The sequence below is a fragment of the Cottoperca gobio genome, chromosome 11 (assembly GCF_900634415.1).
Source record: "Cottoperca gobio chromosome 11, fCotGob3.1, whole genome shotgun sequence".
Taxonomy (NCBI): domain Eukaryota; kingdom Metazoa; phylum Chordata; class Actinopteri; order Perciformes; family Bovichtidae; genus Cottoperca; species Cottoperca gobio.
Genome location: NC_041365.1, coordinates 3,704,317 through 3,728,324, shown reverse-complemented (window position 1 = coordinate 3,728,324; position 24,008 = coordinate 3,704,317). Strand labels below are relative to the sequence as shown.

Below are 24,008 nucleotides of genomic sequence, written 5' to 3'. Positions count from 1 at the left end.
CGGCTCGCTCCCGTTCTCCTAGCATCAGCAGAGCTGTAAAGCCTAAATACCTTCCCCCCTCTGCCCCCCCACTTCAGCTCAGCCTCCTGACTTTCTCTCTACCCCACCACTCTCCCAACATTCCTCCGAAGTCCCTCTAATAGCTTATTGCACCCCACTCACAACACTTCACGTGTTTACAATTGGCCGTCGTAATACCTGCAAGTTGGAAAGATTTTCCAGCGGTGCTAGGATGTCCCAGTGGAAATTAGGCGAGATTGCCTTCTTGCCCGAGTGAACTTGCTTGAAAGTAAATAGTGGTGGAGTTGGGTGTGCTCAAGGCGAACCTGAATGTCTCTTTATTTCTCGTGAGTTTTAAAAAACATTGTGGATATTTCTTGTGCAGCCCATCTGACAGACGTGAGAAAGTTTGACAGAAACATCCACAGTCTGTTTTGTGAGTGGGGAAACAGGATGGGAACTTCTCGCCTGAGGAAACATCTGCTCTTATCTTAACATCTGCAGAACAAGATATGTGGGGATCTGCTTGTGTTATGAGCTCGCACTGATCCTGGGTAATATCTGACTTACTTATCAGACAGCTCGAAGACTTTGTCTGATTATTACGCTAAGTGGATTATCCCGCTGAATTAAGGGCACTTATTTGGAGCGTTGACCTCCTGTGCTTTTCAGACGGCGGGACGAAGAAGCTTCGCAGCACCATCCGACGGAGCACAGAGACCGGCATCGCCATGGAGATGAGGAACCGGGTGACACGGCAGGGCAGCAAGGACTCGACTGACGGCAGCACCAACTCAAACAGCTCTGATGGAACGTGAGTATCCAACCAGCGGTTCCTCATCAGCATATATATATATATATATATATATATATATATATATATATACTGCATCCATCCATCCAGCATCCATCCAGTTCAACGTTGTTCTGTCTCTTCTCCCTCAGGTTTGTCTTCCCTACCACACGCCTCGGGCCTGAGAGCCAGTTCAGCGACTTTCTGGATGGATTAGGACCTGCTCAGATTGTAGGCCGGCAAACATTAGCTACACCCCCCATGGGTAAGCCAAGAGTGACAACGCCTTCGTTTCCTGTTCAATCCATCTCATTCTCGTCTAGTGTTGTTTGATTCTGAAGTGAGGTTAAGGTCTGTTAACTTTAATGTATCAGCAGCCAGACAAGCATAGGTGATTAAAGCTGTATTACAAGAGTATCTGACTATTGTTGGACTGTAGGATGAGAATCAAATAAAAGTATCTACAGCAATATACTAACATACAAGCTGCGAGATGCACACAGCAGCGTCTAAAAATACTGCACAATGCTTGTGTATTCACTCAGCACGGATGAAGTTATTCTTGCATAAGGTATAAATCTTTCATGCAAAGGTCATTGCTTGTGAAAAACAACAGAACAGAGCGCTGCGCTCCACCATACCTGGCTGTAAAGACGGATGTACAGCTCTGTGTCGCCCTCTGCAGTTAGATATCGGCCATTGCAACCTCAGTTTCTTGGATTGTTAGAGATGGTGTTTTTCCCTCCACAGGGGACGTCCATGTAGGCATGGTGGACAGAGGAGGGCAGCTGGAGGTGGAGGTCAACCAGGCCAGAAGGTTGACCCCCAAACCAGGCTCCAAGAACACACCAGGTACTCTGAACTGACTTTCACCCACAGCAGAACAAGTTGACTTGGCTCCTCTGTCCGTGCGGGAGTATGACTGTGTTGTATTTGGTTGCTTTGTCTGCAGCGACCTACGTGAAGGTGTACGTGCTGGAGAATGGCATATGCTTGGCCAAGAAGAAAACCAAAGTAGTGAAGAAGAATCTGGACCCCACCTACCAGCAGGCTCTGTTGTTTGATGAGAGTCCTCAGAGCAAAGTCCTACAGGTATGGGGATCTTCCTGTCCTTTCCCCCACACACTCCTAATCCCCTCTGTGATTTCAGATATTAATTAAATATTTTCTCACCTGTTTAAAAATCTTCTAGCGTCACAGAGATGTTATATATGTGCCACATACCCAAATCATTTTTTTGTTTAAACATTTTTAATGAGAATGGGGTCAGTATTCACAAATTATTATATATTAATACAAATATAAGAATTAGGAGATAAGAGAATGGGTTATGTAAGGGTCCAGTCTCCTCTCTTGTAACGTAGCCTTTTATGAGACCTTGTGAGAGAGTAAAATCTTAACACATGTATAATTTATCCTCATCTCTCCTCTAGGTAATAGTGTGGGGGGATTACGGACGTATGGACCACAAGTGCTTCATGGGAATGGCCCAGATCCTTCTCGAGGATTTGGACCTGTCTGCCACAGTCAGCAGCTGGTACAAGCTGTTCCCTACCTCCTCTCTGGCAGACCCCAGCATCGGACCCCTCACCAGACGCCTCTCCCAGTCCTCCCTGGAGAGCGCCACCAGCCCCTCGTGCACCTAGACACCCGGCAGACACCCACATGCACGGGCACAGGCACAGGCACAGTCATGCAGACACGGACACACGTACTGTATATACACAACGACTGTATTCGAAGTGCAGGGCAGGTAGACACACACACACACACACACACACACACATATATATCCATGTGCAGGAAGATACGTTTGACATGTAGGTGCAAACACCTGATCATCCACACGCTGCCATATGCTTCACTTCCATACTCTCACACACTGATCTGTATTTTAGTTGAGAAAGGCGCGAGCAAATCCAACTTGAAGTAGACTTAATTTACCAGAACATGTAGCATTTTGTTCACCGTCCCATTTCAACATTTCCTACCATGACACGGCACTTCTGCATTCCAAGGTAGCAGATTTCTGTGCCACCGCTCATCCCAGGGCCAGTTTCTAAACTCTCTCTATGCCAAACTAAGAAAAAAAAAACCACTTTATTTTTCAAAACCAAAGCAATTGTAACTGTTGTTGTTATTACTACTATAAGTCGTAGGTGAACTAGTATACAATATAAAGTATGGATATGTAGCAGAGTCAATGACTTAGATGTAATGCAAAAAACCCACCATACATTCTACACACACGCGCTGAGAATGGCAGGTCACATAAACACACCTGGGCAACAGGCTTGGAGATTCACATAATGGCTATTATGTGAGGTAGCAACACAGCTATTCTATAATTTTCAGAGTTTATATATAGATATACATATATCATATATATATATATAAATAGATAGTTAAATACTTATTTGTGTTCATGTATGTATCGGCTGCATTCTGCATGTTTGCTTGCAACCTTTGTAGAGACATTTTAAAGCGCTTTGATGTTTTTATTTAGCTTTCCTCGACCAATGTAACGGGAGTAGAGCGCTGCTTTAGTTTTAGTTTTTTTGTGTGCATCCGTCCTGAGAAAAAAAAGCACTGCACTGAGTTAGGGAGAAGTGCGGGGCTTTGATGACAGGGGGGAGCGCTGTCATCGCAATCTGCAGAAGAAGAGAACAAATCAATCAGCCGGCGGACCCGTTCGCTGAAGAACAACATTTCTGATCCTGCCTTCGTCTTTAAAGTAAAGGACTGTTGCACCACACAGGGCACTCGGCACAAAGACGTTCTGGGAAATGTGTCCAGCTCTAGTCTTGTGTTCCACATCCAGGGGGTGCCACACTCACTCTCTCTATCTGTATACCAGCACCCAGACTTGTCTGAACTTCCTGTTGATTTCTCCCTTTTTTGATGTCATTTTCCCCACACTCTTCCTTAATGGTTAACGAGGTAGGAGCTTGTCTCTCACTCACACACACACACACACACACACACACACACACAGCTGGTACCAAGTAATCTTTAACCCTCCTGCTTATCTCTGCGGTCACCCCTCTACGTCACACTTAACTGTAACTAAACAACTGTTGTAAATGTGTAAACGCATATTGGATGCAGATTTGCTTTTGCTTTTTGATATCCGACTATTTACGCCAGTGTTACTTTTCTAGCAGGTTGATTTGTTAACCTGCCATGTACGGTAGTTTTACTCGTTTCAGGTGAAACATGTCACTCTTCATATTTCCTGTCAGGCAGCGTGTTTGTGCTTGAGATGGCACTTTACTGTAATATATGAATTACGTTTGAATTGGTTGAGCACCTGTTTATTTATTTTAATTTGAGTTGGTCACACTGCAGTGTGAACCTGTTAATTGAATGCCAGCATGGAAATGTAACTTGAGTGTGTTTTTTAATTTCCGTGTAAAGGCCCGCTGGGACAACTGCAACAGGTCAGTTCTGCCAATGATATTCGTCTCAACCCTGAGCAACTATAATGGCCATTTATTTAGTTGTACAACATTGGATTACTCAAAAGCCTTTTTTTTTTGTGTGAAAGGTACATTTGTGGGTGTTTTCACAAGCCAACATTTAGTCCATTTTAATCAAACCCTGGTGCAGTTAAACCCCTTGTGTGGTTCGTTTAAGCATTTGTAATTATACTCTAGTGCGGAACAAAAATGGGATGTGGTCTCGAACTGTCAGCAAGTGAAACCAAAGCAGACACATAGAAAACAAACCAAAAGTAATAATTTCCCTCTGCGTCGGACGAGCCAAAGCCTGTGAGTTGTGAAAGCGCTCTTAAAAATATAAAATATATATTAACTTGAGAGATAAGCACCTGTCCCAAAAAAAATCTAAACAAGTTATAATTTTTTTGGAGGTAATGTCGCACAATCTCCAACTCCACTTTGGTTTTTAATAAGTTTCATTTGAAAAAAAGTAAAAGGTAAAGACTGACCTGGCGGCTGTAAGATGCAAACTGAGCTGCTGGTGTTTACTGTTTTCTTTAGGATGAACCTTTCATCATCCTCTTCAGTAGCTCGGAGTGTTTTTGAATCGGTCTGTCTTGGGACCACAACCTTGTGTATGGATACGTATTTTAGTAGCGTTAGGAGAAACGTTACAGGCTATTAAAGGCTTGTGCGTGTTTACAAGCTCAGATTTAGATTTGATTACCGCCACATGTGTTGTCGTCTGCTAAGAAACTGCGTAGCTCACTCCTGCATTTCTGCAAAAAAAAGGGGAAACACCGAGGCACTTTGTCTCGTCAGCACCTCAGACCAACAGAATTCACATTTCAACGCTTGAACTTTGGATAAAGGGATCTCTGGCATCCTTGAATTTTCTGGGAGGAGGAAGATGTTCATTTTCTGACCCTCCCTCCCGTCATGTATACAAACCCATCAAGGTCTGGGTTCCAATTTCTTTGTACCTTTTTTGGAGCTATTCCTTGCTGGATCTGTAACTTTGTATGGTCGTGTATATGAAGTAATTTATGTACATTTTTTAATTTGTATCTACTTATTTTTGTGGACAGCTGGCATGATGTAAACATAAGGAATTGATCTCTTGGTATTTGCACACATTCTCTTCAGTGCACGGGCTAAAAAAAAAGCTTTGTTGCTGGGAGAGAAAATTAATTTAAATAATATAAAATCATAAAGAGATTCAACACCCCTGCTGAATGTTTAGGTAACATCTTTAAAAATGCTGTTAATATTTTTCCATGGGATTTCCAGTACTGTGGAGCTTATATGAGAGCGTATATGTCCCTTTGCTGTATAATCAGAAGCCCTACACATGAACAGTTCTAATGATTGAAAGCAGAGAAAGAAACAATGCAAAGTGATCTGTAATTAATTATTAACGAGCATTTGCCAAATTTGTCCAAATCTTTCGATTCCTGCAACCAAAAGGAAAGTTTCCTTTCTTTAAAGTGTACTTTGGGTGTATGTCTTTCAACGATGTGCATTTATTGAACTGCATGATGCGTAATAATGAGCCGAAAGATGCGAGCGAGAGATTCAAACGTGTAAATATTTGTTAACACTTCGAGTTGTGAGGAGAATTTAAGGATCAGGGTTTTTTTTTCTTCTTTCTTTTCGATATGAACATTAACACTGTTGTGTCACATGATATCACGTGGATTGTCTCATCACATTTGATTTATTTTGACACTACTCTTTTAAGCAAAAAAAACAAACAAAGGGAGGTTAAAGCCTCACAAGCAGCAGGGTTAACTATGGCAGGGCAGAGTATTAACAGGTCATGAGAGAGACTCAGACTTTAGTAAACGTGAAGGGAGATGCATGCAACGCAGGTGGCACATAATGGATGAATCAAAGCGTCCGTTATAGACACTTTGGCAGGTTATAGGAAACGGAGCATGAAGAGCTTGGTGAACCGTGTTTCAGATAAGGGTTAGATGGCTTGAGTTGGACAGTATCTGGTTCAGCTGAGGTTTGAATGTATAGGCTGTGGATGCTTTGGATGTAAACCCGTGATGCGCTCGCTTGCTTCCCTGTAAAATCCACATCGAGCATTCTCTCTCTCTCTCTCTCTCTTTCCCAACTTTATCGTGTGCAAAACTTTTATAATGTATCTCCAATCAACCTGAATCGTCTTGAGTGCTACATTGGAAATGTATTTTATTTTTGTAAGGAGAGCGGTATTATTCAGAGGAGGAGCGGGAGTCGTGGGGGGGGGGGGGGCGAAACACCCTGCCTTGAGATTTTCGAGAAAACGAGGGCTCGTTCAGTTTACAATGGCCTTATTTTGTGTAGGAGACATTGCTTCACTATTGTAGCACACGACTGAAAGTTTTGACAAATGTATTTTGCTTGAAAATATTGTACCAAACTTATATACGTGTATATGTATAGTTTTATGAATGTATTTCTTAATCCTTACACCAGAACTGAGTGTAACCTTTTTGTCATCTTGTTTGCTATACAGTCTCTTTAAAGGACTTCCCAGGGAGCTCGCCTGCATTGGTTCAGGCAGCGCCTACTTCTACCGTACTGTATACTGTACGTCTTATTCTTTGTGTGTTCACTTTACAAGAACAGCTCTGTGGTTGAAACGAGCATGATTTCTGATGGGAAAGGATTGCTGTCCCCCCCCAACTTTACCAATTAACTCGATTTCTCCGTCACGCTGATGGAATTGTTATGATTTTTGTACTTTTGAACTTGCAAAAATGTTTCGCTTGCATGGTTACTCTGATGATTTTCTTGTATTTAATCTTTATGATGGAATGATTACGATGATAGTGACACACGAGGAAGTCAGTTAGAGTACAGTTACAATGTCAAAGGAAAGTTTAAAGTAGCATTGTCTTCGCCTTCCACTTTCTGAAATACTTCTTCTGGCAATAACCACTGGCTGGAGCTTCCACCGGTTCTCCCTCTCTGGAGTTGGGTTTGTGGGAACCTCGGGACGAATCTGCGTCGTCCCACAACGATGACAAATTCACGATTTTAAAAGTCACATTTTCAAGCACTAGAAGCAATTTAGACTCAACAGAGCATGCACTGCATTGTGAATAACAATGCCATGAGAAACAAATTAGTTTTTGTTTGTTGTAATTGACTTTGTCCTAATGAAGCGTGCATTCCAAATGGCTGTGTGCTGATGTAGCAGCTGTCAACCAGAGCAAAACAAACTTTGTTTGGGCAAATTGTTTTGTCTTCATCCACGTCTATAAATGTCGGTAATCACAGCACAAGTCCCCTGAGTAGCCATTCTGTCTGTCAAACTATATTAAGGCCACTGTAGCTCCCCCCCCCCCACACACACACACACACACTATCAGGACTACCTTCATCTCATCAAGCCCAGCAAAGCACGTTTTGAACTTCCAAAACGGAGGGAAATCAGTGTTGACTAGATTTAACGGAGCCAAGCACATATAGTAAAAATGGACAAAAACATTCAGCCCAGTTAAATTGGATCGCTGGTGTTGCTAGATGATCGGTTGTCTTTTCTTAACCGACCTTAACCTTTCCACCCAGGAGCGTTCACAGAGTACGTTTTTAAAGGGCAAAGCATAGCTGACAGTCTGATGAAAGGACGCTTATGATAAGGGAAAAAAGGGAGCTGTAATTTTCTACCTGTGCTTTGTAAATGTTTTCTATGTGCAGTATTTGATAATGTAAAACTGGTATTTTTGTGGTTTGTACGCTGCAGAATTGATTACTTAAGGTGCACGTAGTTTTGTAAGAAAATGGAATCAAACAAAGGGGAAAAAAAACTATTTCGGATTCAGAAGCCTGTATTTGCATGCCCTTTGACATCTGGACGCAAAGTCAATAAAGTTTATTTGAATCACAAACATTTGTCAGGTGTGTATTTTAAACTATTCTGTCCCAGGCAAAGTTTTTTGTTTTGTTTTTATATTTAAAAAAATGTCTGCGCTTGGGTTGAACTGATGCTGTAAACATGTCAAATATCTACAATGTACACAATTTAATCAAAACAATATTTATTTTGTATGTTTTTACAGATGTATCATTTACATATTCTCAAATGTTTAGTGACTATTAAATCAGAAGAGGGGCAAAGCATGTGAAAAAGTAAATGCAGAACTAACATACTACTGAGCTGGGACATAATATACGGAGATATTCTGATAAAGAATAAAGTACACGATATCTTGATTGACAAGTACATAAAAAGATACATTCCTTTTTATTTGCTCTTATTTCACAGAAAATATACCAAACAAAAGATTACAAGCGAACTAAAGTTAAAAGATAATCAACATGAGCCCACAGAAATGTATTTTTACTGCTTTTTCAGAAACTTCTCATCGCCAGCTGACAGATCTACACATTGTCTTGTGGTGATATTGCTCTCAGCAGAGAAAGTGACTGCTGCTGCCACCAAATAAGATACAATTGAAAGAAATAACTGGGAGGGAATAGACAAGTTTCTGAGTTGTAGAAGGCTGAACTACTCGTTTCTTAGGAGCAGTTAATATGAAACTTGTCATGCCACAGTATGTCCTCTTTAAGATCTTACCCCTCACATTCAAAGTGGCAACTAATATGGAAAAAACTGAGATTATTTAGACTAATGGCTTCATGCATTTATAAGAACCAACATAAACTCTTTCAGATAAATCGGGACACAGATGGCTCGCGGGGTTGAGGGTTAACGAACACATAGAAAGTTGACAGATTGCGGTCGTACAATCACTTTTCAAATTGTAAACGCCCCCATGTGACCTGAAAACCCGTCAGCCGGGTCACAGTTCGATCCTAATTTGACGTTAAGACATTAAAACTTGGTTGGAATTGAACAATTCACCAAAAAACAGACAGGACGCTGTTGACCACAGAACATTGAAAAGACACAAGTGTACATTGCTTGACATAGTCGTAGAATATCAAAAAGAAACGCACCCCAGCGATACTCGCGGGGTATTTAAAACGAGTCCAGTACGGTCATGAAACACATTCAGGACGCACATTCATTTAGACATTTTGTTGTTCTTGGTCAAAGACGGATCGACGTGTAGAAAGATTCAGAGAGACTCATTCGCACATCTTGATAAACATAGCACAAACAATAAGAGCTAGATAAACATTCCCCTCATGCAATTCAGTGGAAGAATCTGAAACATGATCTGTATCTTTTGAGTTGTCCTTTGTCCCCCCCACCTCTCTCTCTCTCTATTTCTCTCTTATATACAGACATTCAACATTATTCGAGGCCTCTATTGTACAAGGTAGATTAACTTGAGGTGTGTGAGCGTTACCTCAACATTTACACGCATGCAAGTGACTTTTTAAAGTGTCCCACCCTGTCTGAGGAAATAGCACAGTGAATTGATATGCCCAAACATTCATCGAGTAGGTTCGACCCAAACATACCGTTAAAGGAGTGCTGAATTAAATGTTCTACTTATCACTAGTTAAGTGGCTACACAGATATCACAAAGCATTGGAATACTGTACAACCATAATAAAGCTAGCGTTGATCTTTGGTCTCCAAAAATCCAGTTTAGGACTTTTGACACTTAAAAGTCAGGAGTAGATAATGATTTCTAAAAGAAGCCCTCGGTAAATTGAGTAGAAGACATCATAAATAAGGGATGTAGGTTTAGTAGCTGCGTTAACTTGTGGGACAGTGAGGATCTAAGAATTTATATTAAGTATTTAAACAGAGCCAGGCTAATTCAGTAGCCAAATGCCTTTTTGGCCCTCTAACTTGCAGCTTGAGGGTGTGATGAAATAACAGACTAGCGTAGACTAGCCTAGCTTGATTCTCCTCTTACAAGAAGGGTAATATCATTTTAAATAATTTGCCCATTAACATCAAAATCTTATCCCCCTGTGCGCTTGAAAGCTTTGACGTTGCTCCTTCCTTCGCAGATATAGTTGCAGCTAAAATTAAGCTAATTGTCGGATCCTGTTGTGAATTATTTGTTTATAAAAAGTGTTAACGCTAGGTTAAAAGAATAGTTGGACATTTTGGTTTGATATAAGCTGAACGCTAATTCACTTTCTTGCAGAGAGTTAGACGAGAAAATCGTTACCACGATCATGTCTGCATGGTAGGCTACATATGAAGCTAATGACAACAGCCAGTTAGCTTAGCACAAAGACTGGAAACGGCTAGCCTGTCTCTGTCGTAGCAACACCAGCACATCTAAAGCTCACTGATTAACATGTTATAGCTCATTTGTTTAATGCGTACAAAGTCTTTGGATAGAGTCAGGCTGGTTGTTTTGTCTCTAGTCTTTATGCTAAGCTAAGATAAGCTAACTAGCTTCTGCTGGTAGCTTCATATTTGCCGTACATAAGAGTGCTATTGATCTTCTCATCTCACTCGCAGCAAAAAAAAGGCAAATAAACACATTTCCCAAAATGGCAAACTATTCAACAGATATAAAAATATTAGCCTTAACTTTTAGCCTTGCAATAAGATATGTCTCCATCCTTTTAAGGGAAATGCGTCTTGTTCTAAAAAAAAGTCAATATTCAAGCACATCAACCAATTGAGTTATGGTACGTGAGCGTTGCATTTTCTTCTGATTCTCATCAAGTAAAAAAAAACTATGAAATTCTCCCAAAAGCCCACTGTTCTTTTAAGTCAAGAAGTTGGTTGACACCCACACACAGCACGTACATACAGGCTAGGTACAAAGAACGATGTCTAGTCCTAACCATTGAACCTCTGAACCCTGTTGTGTTGGTCATCATACCAAAGTGTTCTGAAGGCAAATATGGATATATGCAAAACATGGCCATGGATGAGAAGAGGAAGCATGGGCAGAGAGGAGAGAGAAAGAGAGGTAGTGGTGTTTTCCCAATCCTTTTTCTTCTTCACACAGGTCTCCTCTCCTCTCCCTCCTCCTCCTCCTCCTCCTCCTCCCTTGCATTTCAAAATGTCTCCTGGAGAGTCTGATCCACAGATTCCTACAACTCAGTTCCCCTCTCTTTTTCGGGTTATTGGCGTTACATCGCTTCTCTTGTAGATAATTATTTCCAAACATGTGCTGTCATGTGCGCTGAGCTTTGAGTTGTCGAGGCTCCCGTTTGTTGACTGCTGTATCCCATCACACCGTTGGTGTTACAGACATTCATGCCGGCCACGCTGCCCTGAAAGCCACAAAACACATTTTGTTATTAACATAATACTGGCTACCTTGAAAATGTATATGATCCAGAACAAATACACACACACACACACACACACACACACACACACACACACACACACACACACACACACACACACACACACACACACACCTGGGTAATGTTCCACTGTAGCTGCTGGGCATGTTGCGCCTGCTGATGAGGTAAACCTCCAACCTGCTGCTGTCCAATCATCCCACTCTGTTGTTGTCCCATCATGCTATTCTGCTGCGGCCCCACCATCCCCCTCTGTTGTTGTCCCATCATCCCACTCTGCTGCCGTACCATCATCCCACTCTGCTGCTGTACCATCATCCCACTCTGCTGTTGCACCATCATTCCGCTTTGCTGCTGTCCCATCATGCCCTGGGTCATCCCTGTCATGTAGGGTGACACCATAGCGCCACTAGGCTGTGCCATGACACCCTGGGCACCCATCAAGCCATTCTGCTGTCCCATCAGGCCGCTCTGTTGCTGTCCCATCATGGCCATGTTTGGTGTCATCATGGCGCTGCCCATTCCACCTGCCTGGGCTAAAGAATGGTACGATCCGTATGGGTGCGTCGGGTATCCCATTTGGTTCATGTACAAGCCTGCAGAAGATGATCACAAATAGAAAGCGGCCATTGGTAAGCAATTAACAATCTAAATTCTTTGATGAAACTAACTCAACCATTTAGTTAAGACTTAAGGACGCATGGAGAAAACAACATCTGAGAGAAGGTTATCCAGTTCTCACCGTGAGTAGACATACTGCTGGAGAGAACTGAGGGGGTGGAGGCGTACAGGGAGAGAATAGAGTCCTTGGACAGTTTCCTAACAGTGCCCCCTTCTGCTTTTGGTGTCCGATCCAGGAACAGACTGAGGTTTTCAGGCACCGAAGCGGTCACTCTGCTCTGAGGCATGGAGCTGGAAACAGGCTGTGGAGAAAGAAAGAGAAATCGAGACAGAGAGAAGGTAGGAGGAAGTTATCATCAACAGTAGGGGTGACAAAACGGGCAAATGGCATCTACACAGACTCTCTCCCTACCCACTCCGTTTACACGTTCACATGGAGGGTCCGCCATATAAAGAGCCAATCCAAACCAATTAGCGAGTCTGCATCGATGCTGACTTAACCAGCTGCCCTCACTGACCACGTGCAGTACTGTTTGTGTCCACATGGAGCACGCTAAGTACAAATAGTTCCGTGCAAACATTTACTCACAAACTGCTCAAACTAAGATAAAAATGTAATATTGTAATACAGATGTTAACAACTTAAAGGTTACAATGTGTTTAGGATTGAATATACAGTACCCTTGTCTAGTCTAGAAAACAGTAGACATGTGCATTGGATTGTACAGTTTTGTATATTTACAGGGACAGTTGTAAAAACCAAACAGCTCCGACACATACAACATAAGGGTTGAGTGGATAGCATGCAGTGCACTGTGTGTGCAGTGTGTTACCGTGTTTCTTTTAGAGGAAAAAGAGGAGAGTGCTGGCAGGGAGCTGAAGAGATCGAGTGCAGAGTGCGCCAGAGCTGTATTGGACACTGCTGGGCTCCCATTACTGTCTGAAATACATCCTCCGCCATTAGACACGGCAGGACTTGGAGCAGGGGTATCTAATAGAGGGTAGATGGAAGCATGGTTATGATTATTCAAGATTATATCACGATTCAAGAATAACCTGATTCTATAACTATGTCTTTGTCTTCTCTCTATGCTGTAAATGGGTGTTAGTGTGTGCATATGTGTGAGCTGCAATACCTAATCCAAGCAGGTCTGTAACAGACTGGGAATCTGTTTTGGGGCTGACGTCTTTTTTCTGTCACAACAGAGAAAGTCGATATAAGTAATGCAATATGTCTGCATTGACAAATGACCTTGAATCCAGACTCCCTGGGGGTGCGATGACCTTCACACTCTAGTCCGAACAGCAAAGCTACTCCCAATTCCCCGCTGCTGGCTAGAAAGGTTCCTCTACTCAAGATGCACTTCCTCCTCCCAGGTCACCTTCCCCTCACTGACTGACATACTGACACACTCTCGCCTCTTTCTTTCGCTCTTTTGTCTTCCTCTCCTCGCGCTCCCCAGCTCATCTGAATGCTGCACTCATTTAAATCTGCATAAGAGCATCAGCAAATCAGACAAGATCAGTTCTTTATCAACGCTGAGCTGCAGACAGTACTCACCAATTTCATCTTCTCAAACACAACTGGTTCCTTGGGTATATTGTCGCAGCTCTTTTCTTTCTGTACAGAGGAAACAAATGGTTTTGTTAGGCGAGCAAGACGCCTGAGGTGGAACGGCTCAAGAGCATTTTGACGATGGTAAACAAAGAGAGACGAGACAAGAAAGTGCCTTATTCCGGTTTTCTTTTTAATGATCCTGACTGAGACACCAGCGCAACGTTTTTCTTGTGTGTGATTGCGGACTCACCCTGAGCATCTGGATGTCAATGACCCTATCAATGTACTTCTTCTTGTCGTACTTGTCCCTGATGAACATCTCTGCAGACTGGTCCGTCTCAGGGCGATGGAAGCACTCGGGTAAGAAAGCCTCGTAGAGACGTTTGGCTTTGGCGTTTCCCATCTCCTGAACACACTGACGACACCAAAACACAGCAAACATCAGTCTAACACAGCGTGAGCTATATAAGGTACCGTTACTATTGTGTGTGTGTGTGTGTGGTGGAGTCCCGCTTATTAAACGGTGTGAATTCTTATTGCTGATCTAGAGAGAAAGAGAAACAAAGAATGCTGACTATAGAAAAAGGATCACACTGGGAAGCATAACGCTGACTGTCTGGCCTACTATCAGACCCAGACAAGATGAGCTGCATACTGATGAGCAAGTGTCGACTTCTTTAAAATGCCAGACAGACACATTTGCAGCAGAAATATTAGTTTACTCTGTCGACACAATTCTACATTTGTCATTCACCCTGCTGTGAGACATGGAAATATTTATATTTCTTGTAAACATTTTTATAAATGTTCTATATTTGCTCTTATTTTACATTACATTAGGTGTAATCCTACTTGGCAATAAACCAAATTCTAAATTCAGACTATGAGGAACAAGGAAGTAAAAAAGTAGAGAAAAGAAATAATGATTTATACTCATTAAGCCATTAAAGCTGGTCAGGGTTCTCCTTTATCGCAGCTTTTCTGTTTGGGCATCTTCCCTAAACTCAAGCAAAGGCTAAAAGCATTTGTTTTTCTTATACTTCATCCGTTACTATAAGTAATAGCACCTACATCGTCTAACCAAAGCTGGTATTGCTTATGCAGAGGGCTAACATTTAACCTGTAATGTCCCGTGAACATTTCCAGGCAAGATTTGTGCCTCTTTTTTTTTACGAGCTTACTGCCCTGGAACTATATTGCTGTATTTGACAACCAGGGAACCAGGCTGATTATATTATGAGTGATGACATATATATGATTGATGTTTGTATCTGTGGTGTGACCTCTGACCTGGACCTGCACCTGTGTCCACTGGTCCAGATTGACAGACTTGACCTTGGAGATGTGGACGCCCAGGTTTCGATGGATACCAGCACAACGGATACAAATGAAGATGCCCAAATTCCAGGACGCCCATCTTGGACCTGGCAGAGAGAGGAAGCTGGTGTTTAATATTTAGAGACAGACGGGCTGATGCAGATAATTGGGCGGCAAACGGAAAGCTAAAAAAAGAGATGGAGAGCGAGTGTAGGAGTATAACAGACAGGTAGAGTAAGCGGACGAGAGGATTGAATGACGAATTATGTGAAAAACTCTGATTAATTTGAGTTCCAATTATAGAGAGATGATCCTTAAATTCAATAATGAGTTTGAATTCAGCTGGGAACGCTAATCCAGTGTAAGTCATGAGGTGTTCTGACACATAATGTGATCCAATAGGAGAGTTAGCCTACATCACTGAGACTGAGAGGAGGGGAGGGGGAGTAGAAAGTAACACAAGCACACACGCATACTGTGGATACCTGCAGGGATGATTACTCACACGGTCAGGAGCCTGTGTGTGTGTGTGTGTGTGTGTGTGTGTGTGTGTGTGTGTGTGTGGGTGCGTAGTTTTCTGAGTGGGCCACTTTCCATCTTGCTGCCATATCTATCTTAATGGTTACATGTGAGTGCTCTGTGCCCCATATTCACCCCTATGTTTTTCTAGGTTCAAGCTTTATATCATGGTGTGTGTGTGTGTGTGTGTGTGTGTGTGTGTGTGTGTGTGTGTGTGTGTGTGTGTGTGCATCGCTGTCAGGGATCCAGAAAACTATGAAAGGGGGGGGGAAATAAAAATAACACCGTCAGGCTATTTTTCCTGCTGAAATTATGCAACCGTCCTCTTCAGAGAATACAGTCAGCTTCAAAGAGAATACTGCTGCTTCTCTCCCCGTCTCTCCTTACATCTCTCTCCCTCTCTCTTCTTGCCCCTCCTCCTCTTCTCTTTCCTCCATCCCTTCCTGCTCCCCCCCCTCCCTTTGCTCACTCTAGTTGGCTGAACCCAACCACCCTCTCTGCCTCTCCGTTATGAGTCCTTTGCTTGCAACCTTGATACAAGTTGATGCACTGTGGCCTTTACACCACTAGATGGAAGAGCAGCATTGGTCTCTCCTGTCTGGCAAAGTCACTGTTCAGCGTTAAAGAAAGGCCATTCTATGCAAATGCAAGAGGAAGTTGAGTTTCAGAATAGAAAAAAAACATGCAAAACCTTCCTCTTTACGGCAGCTGCGGAAACACTGTGTCTGGGTGCAGAGTCAAATAATAGCTTCTTGTGTTTGAATCATTACAATGCTGCCATGAGACTGGCTCTGCATGTCCATGTGTTTCTGGGCTGCCTAGTTTGCAGTTGAAAAGGAAAAACGTCAAGGGGCAAGAATTGCAAAGAAAAGTACAGAGAGCAAGCAACAACAGAGGGTCACCAGACAGACAAAGTGTGTCCATCACCCTGACCGTCTGGCTGCAGCATTAGCTGTCATGCCAGCTAATCACAGCAGAATTACTCTGCAAAGCCTGCTTAACCGCTGTAAACATTGGCACTGACGGAGAGAAAGAGAGAGATCGTCAATTGTGTTGAACTCCCTGCACGCTGGAATTAGTTTGTTTCTGCTCATCTTTATTCTAAAGCTCCTCTGTGTCCTGGGCCGCCATTTCTTATCTCTCTCATTCACCACCGCTGCCTCCCTCCTCCTCTCCCCTGTCCGTCCATATCTCTCGCTCACAGTTCTTATTCTCGGCTAGTAGCATAGCTCCAGGGGGTGGCAATGTTGGACTGAAGTATCTCAACAGCTATCGGGTTTGGTTGAAATATTTATGGTGCCCAGAGGATGAATCCTATTGACTTTGATGATCTCCTGCCTTTTCCCCCTCGCACCACTATGAGTTTGACATTTTGGGTTTCTAGTGAAATAGCTCAACAACTATTTGATGGTCTGCCATAGAATTGTTTGTAAATCTATTCATAGTTCATACACGATGTATCCTTATGACTTTCTCTCTAGCGCCACCGAGAGGTTGACATTTGTAGTTAAGACTGAAAAGTCCCAGAAACTATTGGATGGACTAGCCATGGAATTACACTTTGCCATATGTTTCTTTGCAAACTGTTCATGTGTCCAGTGGTAGATTACAATTGTAATCTTCTTACGACGGGGTATTATGGATGTTTGGAGTCCTGGTGCTCAGGTGGGTGTGTACGGGACTTGTTCCAACAAGGAGCAGGGAGCAGGAGAGAGTTGAAGGCTAGTTATTTAAAGAATGGAAGAATCACACATGCACAGAAGCCTCTTTGGTTCTAATCAATGCAGTGATTGAGTAAGAACTCAAATACAGCTTGTCTGTCCAGCAACAAAGCACACCTCCAGGTGCTTTGAACAGATATAGTAGAGAGAGAGAGAGAGAGAGAGAGAGAGAGAGAGAGAGAGAGAGAGAGAGAGAGAGAGAGAAGGAGGAATATACTTCTAAAACAAAAGATTGGACGAACAATCTCTACATATCAGATTCTCTGTGTTACAGGGTTTGCATTGCAACGTGCATTCCTCCACAGTTGAGTAAGAGCGGTGAGCAAACTTCCTCTTGTCCTTTCGAAATCAAAGAACAAATGCCGACACCTTCTTTTGAGGTATAATTAAGTATTCCAAAAGTAGAGGCCTGGCTTTGAATGAGTGTGGTTGGGGTTGTCAAACATGCAGCTTGAAGCACATGAAGGGAGGAGAAGGCAGAGCCAAAAACAGAGACACACATGAGGGGATTTTTATAGTCATCAAATGGTGGACTTTAGCTGTTTGATGGCCCGCTGGGATGTACAGGGGGTATGACGAGCAGCGAGAGAGTGCAAACAGAGATCTATAATGAAGCGCTCTGTCACTCACCCACACACACACACACACACACACACATATCTATTTGTTTTACAACACGTGTGAGGACCTTTACTGACGACATTCATTTTGTAACCTCTCCCCTTCAATGTGTCTACCTCCAGTACACTTTAATCCTTTCCTTACATACAATTTTAAATTCAAAGGGGAGGTGGAATTGCTCATTTTGTGTGTTTAATTTATATTTATATATATTTTGTAATAATATTATATCTGCATACATTGTTACATTGTGTGGTAGAAGTGGAAACAGTGAGGCAACACCTCATAAGGACAATGCAACTTGTACAATGTAATAACACACGCTGATGAATTATACAACTCAAGCAAGTTTTCAAGAGCCTGCTAATAGATTTTCATACCATCTGTGGAAATACATATAAATAAATGACTTAAACTGGGAAGTATTTCTCTCATTTATCAAACTTGTGAGGATATTAATCATCTTAAATATGGAATTAGAACAAAACAAACCATGATGCATTAACAATCACACACACACGGAGACAGAGTAATGCTTTTAGATTGATCGATTATTTATTCTGCGTAGTCCATAATATTTATTACAGAAGAGCCCCAAAATATCTCAGACACCAACACCTGTCAATCATTGATACCCGGGACCACAATGGAAATAACTTCATTGTGTCATCCTTGTTGTGTTTGATGCCATCTTTCTCATAATGTCAAATCAACTCAACTAAATAACAAAATCATAAAAAACAAACGCTTAATAATATATTAGCATCTTCTTTCCCACTCCCGGGGGAGATTTTCTGACACATGAGTGCACATGTCACACATAAACATATATATTCATGAAAAACACCCCCCCACACACACACACACACACACACACACACCCACACACACACAAACACACACACAAACACGCACGCAGGTGCATATGGCTCATTAGCCTATATCCCACAAGGATAACATCCTCCCTGCTCGCATCCAGTTGATCCCACAGAGCCTCAGTCATCGGTGAATCCCACGCCATCCCACGCCATCCCACGCCACCACACAAACACACACTCATCTATACGCACCCTCGGCATCTCAACCAATCCAGGAACCCCGCGGCCAACAAGTGACCCGGTCCCCGTCTGAGCTAAGCAGATGGACCCCTATTGATAATTTACCAATACACAACCACCATCTGTGTTTCAATGCAAGTGTCACGACTGTGAAGCTGCGAGTGAGTCATTGAGGTTTGAATGGATTATACATCAAAAGATGAGTAAGACATTTCGTCACCGTCAGCTTCAGATTCTTCTCAAAACACATTTTTAGACTTGATTTTATGCTTCAGTTGATCCTATTATTGATACGTTTGTTATTATGCTCTCTTATGTTAATATGATTATTGTTTATGTAACGTTAGAGTCAGAGAGTTACAGTGTTCTTGATTTGAAAATGCATTTTGTACAGCTGTTAGAGAACTTTGTAATCTTTTAAAGAGTGCAATACAAACATTTTATTATAACGTTCACTGCATCGAGGTAATGCCCACCTTCACCAGAAACACCACCCACAGTACATAGAGTGTGTGAGACTCTATGTTTCACTTAAACGCTACTACTGGAGACACAAAAAGGGGAATCTGGTCATTTGATATTTGGTTTGGGAATATACATATATATATATATATACATATATATATATATATATATATATATATATATATATATATATATATATATACATATATATATATATATATATATACACTACACTGAAGTACAATATCATCGAACAGGATGAGGACTTTAAAGGGATTGTTTGAAGTGAAGTTGTATGAGGTGCTTGTCCAAAGTCAGTGTATTAGACGGCCGTCTGACAGCAGTTACTGCATGGGAACAAAACAGCGGCGGGTTTATGGCGGGGCTCTGTGTCAAAATCTAGTTTTAAGACCCACGCTGTTAAATATTAAACATGTTAAATATTCCTAAAGTTTAATCAAAAAACCTCACAGCTCAGTGTGGGAGGATCGAGGGTGCTAATAGGGACTCAGCAGCCCAGGGGGCCCCGAGTTGATCCGTCTGTGACTGTGATTACACACAGTAATATACTGTACACTCTTACCACTGTGCCACGCTCTCTGTGGTACCGCGAGACCCGGAACTATTTGACATCCAGGGGAAACAAAGAGCCAATCAGCTTCCTTGTTTTAAAGGAAATCCCTGCTGGCGTGTCATTGGATGAGATTAAAGGGTGAAAGTGGGGGGGGGGTCAAGTGGTGGTGGAGGGATAAGGCATGATATGATAATATCATGCCTGGTGATGTCTCCACGGCAACCGGGGCCCGGTGTGTATGTAAACACAAGTACAATGGAGACAATAAAGGAGGGAGGCTTTTATACACACACACACACACGCACACGCATGCGCGCACACACGCACATGCACGCGCGCACACGCACACACACACACACACACACACACACACACACACACACACACACACACACACACCCAGCCCCTTGAGACTGAAGCCAGAGGTTGAAGTGTTGACTACATTATGCACCTGCCTCACCCTCTCTCCCCCGTCTCTTCATTATTTCCTGGCAGTATTGAGGATTTACAGTAGAAGTGTCACATTGTGAGGAGGTAATAAAAAAATAACAACAATACAGTAAGTCATGCGGCGCAGAGGAAAATAGAGACAGGAAGTTGGGCAGTAAACTGCAGTCAAAAAGGCAGCGATATGATTTAATTGCTGCAGCGTCTGTATAGTAAGCGCTGACAGTGAGGATCTAATAGCATCGTTAATGTGTTTTTGTGTGTTTTCATGTGTTGGTGTAAGCACACACTTGGCTCCACACATCTCGCCACTTCCTCTGGAATCACACAGAGGGAGGGAGGCGATAAACGCACAGTGATCTATGTCAAAGCAAACAAGATTAGACCAAACCTCATCACAAGCCATATGGTCAAGAGCCTGAGAGAAGGAAGGGGAGGGGACATGTGTGTGCGCACGTGTGTGGTTTTGTGTGCTTGTCATCTAATGCACGTAAGAAAGAATTGCTAATCAGCTAGATTACAGTGCCAGTTTATTGGATGTGTGACCTTTCAGCCACCCGTATGTTATTACATGGTTAAATAATAAATGCAGAACAGATTTTCAGATTTCACATACTTTACAGCAAACACGCTTTAGATTGCAGTAAAAGGCCAGATCAGAGGAAGTGTGTGTGTGTGTGTGTGTGTGTGTGTGTGTGTGTGTGTGTGTGTGTGTGTGTGTGTGTGTGTGTGTGTGTCGTTGCTATTTTCTCCCCTAACCCCTAATCTCATCTGCTGTCTAATTAGACCAGTCTGTTTCCCAGTGAAGTCACGGCAATCAAAGAAGAAGCAATGCACAGGCATGTTTGAGTATGTGAGAAAATAAAAACAGATGTGACAGACGTCAAATCAATGACGACAACAATCAAACCAAAAGGTTTTTACTTTTTCTCTCCAGAAGATGATGCCTTATTTTTATTTCCCTCTGCTTTTGTCTACTGTCTTAGAACAGTCATTTAGATAAAGCTACAACTGTCTGATCACAGCGGGCGTTTTTTATATTTACTTCTGAACAGTCACAAGTGTCTTCGCCTGAAGTCTAACAGCGTCTGCGCTCCTATTTATATCTTTTTTATTTTCCTTGAGGTTAATTGTAGGCTACGGTAGGGAACTAGTAATAGTGTGAGGATGTTATTCTATGTTACGTGAGGTTTGCATGTCCAAAGAAGAAAAGTCACCTGACGCATTAAGTGTTTCTCATGAAATATTTGTGATGCCAGCATCAGCATCCTGGATTCTTTTTACCTGCAGCTTCCTGAAAGTGATACAGACTCAGTATTGTGAATCAACAGAGACACAGAGGCAGGCGGAGATTAAGAAATATAAAGAGAGACGCAGAACAAACACCCGGATAGTGATGGCCGAATTGAACAACGAGCACAAACTGAGAGGGAGCATTGAGACTAAAGTTAGCTCACTTACTGGAGGTCAAAAGTCTGTCTGCCTGTCTTCCTGTCTGTCTGACACCTGCTTGCATCAAACATAAGAAACCTCTCCCAGCCATGGTACTCACACAAGCTACCATAACGTATTGATTTTGACTCTCTGTGTGCTTTGTACACATCAGATTTCTCTGCTGTTGTTTGCATGTCCATTTGTCTGTTTGTCTATCTCTGTGCACAGATCCGAAACGGAATGCTACAGAACTACAGGAAAAAAAAGAAGCATCATATCATATCATTCATAAAGTGGTCATAAGGAAACCACAAGGGTGTCCCCGGCGTGACAGCCCCTGCAGTGATTTACATACATTCAGGGCCTTCACTTGAGAATGTATGACTGAGGTGGGAGCAGTGGCAGCCACGTGGAAGTGGAAACGTGACACGTTGCTTCCCTGTTCAATAATTTCTCCAACGCGGTATGGAGCAACAGCAACAGTGGCGCTTGTGTTACATCAGAACCCGTTTGAATCTAGCAGAGGACGTATATAGATATCAAATGGGTTTATACTAAAAGTATCAGCACTGAATATTTTTTAAGTTTCCTATGAAAGCTGACAAAACAACTAATAATATAATTACTGTCAATCCACACAGGAGAGTTGTTCACTGACACCTGAGGTTTTGTGTGCGTTTATCTGCCAACGTGTGGACCCATAGTGGCATTTTACATTCACAGATATCATCAATTTATTGACAGTTTATCCTAATGCAAAAGAAATTAAGGCAAAATGTTGCAGAATCAGTCTGTTGATTCAGCGAATTTGTGACCAAAACAGCAGTGTTTACCGACCAGCATGGCGAAACACGATCGGCATATAGCTGATGACAGTTCAAGGCCTCATCGGTGCTACACAAAGTATGAAAGGTGCACAAACACAAACACCTGAGTGCACCTTTTAGAACGATTGCAGGTACAAACATCACAAACCATGAGAGATATGACGTCACTAAAACCAATTTCTTTATTCACTGTACACTATAAGTAATTACTGAGGATGCCAGACTTACAATCCCTCCCTATAATTCCAATATAACGTGAGAATATTGTTTTGCCCTTTTGTTAAGAGTCACCCTGAACAGACTGTTCCTGCAGTCTGAGTGCAGATGGGGCACAGGGTGACTCAAAGTCACTACTGATGTCTCCATGTCTATATCTATATCTACATCTATGTTGTTTCCATACAGGGGTTAAGGGAGCCTCAGGTGTTTTGCAAAGGTCCCAACAGTTGGAGTAATGTTCACTAATGATCTCATTTACTCATTCCTTCCTGTAATATAGTTTGCCAATTCTCATTATAAAAAAACCCCTTCTTAGATGAGAGCTATACCTCATAAAATCTGTATCTATTGTGGCTACCTAGTTATTATAGATTCCCTATTACTTGGAGCAGCTGGCATGATGTAGCAGCATGTGAGGATATGTCCCCGTGTCTTGCACCATAGTACAAGGCAATTGGTCGAGGAATGATGAATGCAACGCCGCATTTCCCGGCGTAGTAAATGAGCAAGAGGGTCGAGTCATACCCTGGTCATTTGCAGGCATGGACAAGATCAGACAAGCAAATATTGACAATAACTGGCAATCACCTACCTTTTGATTCGCAGTCAGCGCAGTATTTATTATCTTCCAGCGCCAGTAAAGAGTTGAGAACAGCCTGGTATCTGTCAACGTCTTTCACAGATTTGCCCGTCATCATTGCACTAGTCCACCTCCTCCACAGCCCCTGGAGTCCTTGCCGGCTTTTGTCAAATAGCTTCTTATTTGATTAATTAAAGCAGAGTGTGTCCAGAGCAGATACGCTCCGTTCCTCCTCCTCGCTGTAAAGCAGGGCGAGTTTGTTTCACCAAGATGGGATGATTGCCTCTCAGCCAACCAGCATGCGGGTTATGCAAATACTAATACTAATACTAATATTAATCAAGACGCAACGTGGAGAAAAACACCTAGTAAAATGCTAAGCTTCAAAATTTAAGGTCGACTTTAAACCGCAGCTCTAACCTAACACTCATCCAGCTCTCTGACCGTCCTCTCTCTCTCTCTCTCTCTCTCTCTCTCTCTCTCTCTCTCTCTCTCTCTCTCTCTCTCTCTCACACTCACGCTCACAGACGCGCGCACACGCACACACAATTTATATGAATAGCCACTACTTTATATATAACGTTAGAATGAAGACAATGCCAGATCGTTTGGTTTATCTT

General features: G+C 42.4%; 2 protein-coding genes across 2 annotated transcripts in view; one reads left to right on the top strand and one right to left on the bottom strand.

Annotated features, from left to right (window-relative positions):
• Window positions 1-8,342, top strand: part of rims3 (regulating synaptic membrane exocytosis 3) — a 9,482-nt gene extending 1,140 nt beyond the window's left edge. The window contains exons 2-6 of the mRNA XM_029442941.1: window positions 673-814; window positions 946-1,058; window positions 1,544-1,645; window positions 1,746-1,885; window positions 2,227-8,342. Of these exons, the coding sequence (XP_029298801.1) occupies window positions 673-814; window positions 946-1,058; window positions 1,544-1,645; window positions 1,746-1,885; window positions 2,227-2,439 (710 nt within the window). The 3' untranslated portion in view covers window positions 2,440-8,342. The remainder of the gene's footprint in view (window positions 1-672; window positions 815-945; window positions 1,059-1,543; window positions 1,646-1,745; window positions 1,886-2,226) is intronic.
• smap2 (small ArfGAP2) lies at window positions 8,251-23,803 on the bottom strand. Its single transcript, XM_029442940.1, has 9 exons — window positions 23,401-23,803; window positions 14,897-15,030; window positions 13,857-14,021; window positions 13,610-13,669; window positions 13,185-13,242; window positions 12,882-13,039; window positions 12,170-12,350; window positions 11,545-12,023; window positions 8,251-11,391 (listed from the first exon to the last, which is right to left on the bottom strand). Exons 1-9 carry the CDS (start codon window positions 23,504-23,506, stop codon window positions 11,272-11,274), a joined length of 1,461 nt encoding a protein of 486 aa, XP_029298800.1. The 5' UTR covers window positions 23,507-23,803; the 3' UTR covers window positions 8,251-11,271.
• Between the last annotated feature and the right edge of the window lie 205 nt (window positions 23,804-24,008).

Excerpts from the sequence above, each read along its gene's own strand:
- smap2 (XM_029442940.1), bottom strand. The coding sequence starts at position 23,506 with ATGATGACGGGCAAATCTGTGAAAGACGTTGACAGATACCAGGCTGTT. Across the intron at positions 13,040-13,184 it reads TACAGACCTGCTTGGATTAG|ATACCCCTGCTCCAAGTCCT; the intron begins GTATTGCAGCTC and ends ACCCTCTATTAG. Across the intron at positions 11,392-11,544 it reads TACAGTGGAACATTACCCAG|GGCAGCGTGGCCGGCATGAA; the intron begins GTGTGTGTGTGT and ends TGTGGCTTTCAG.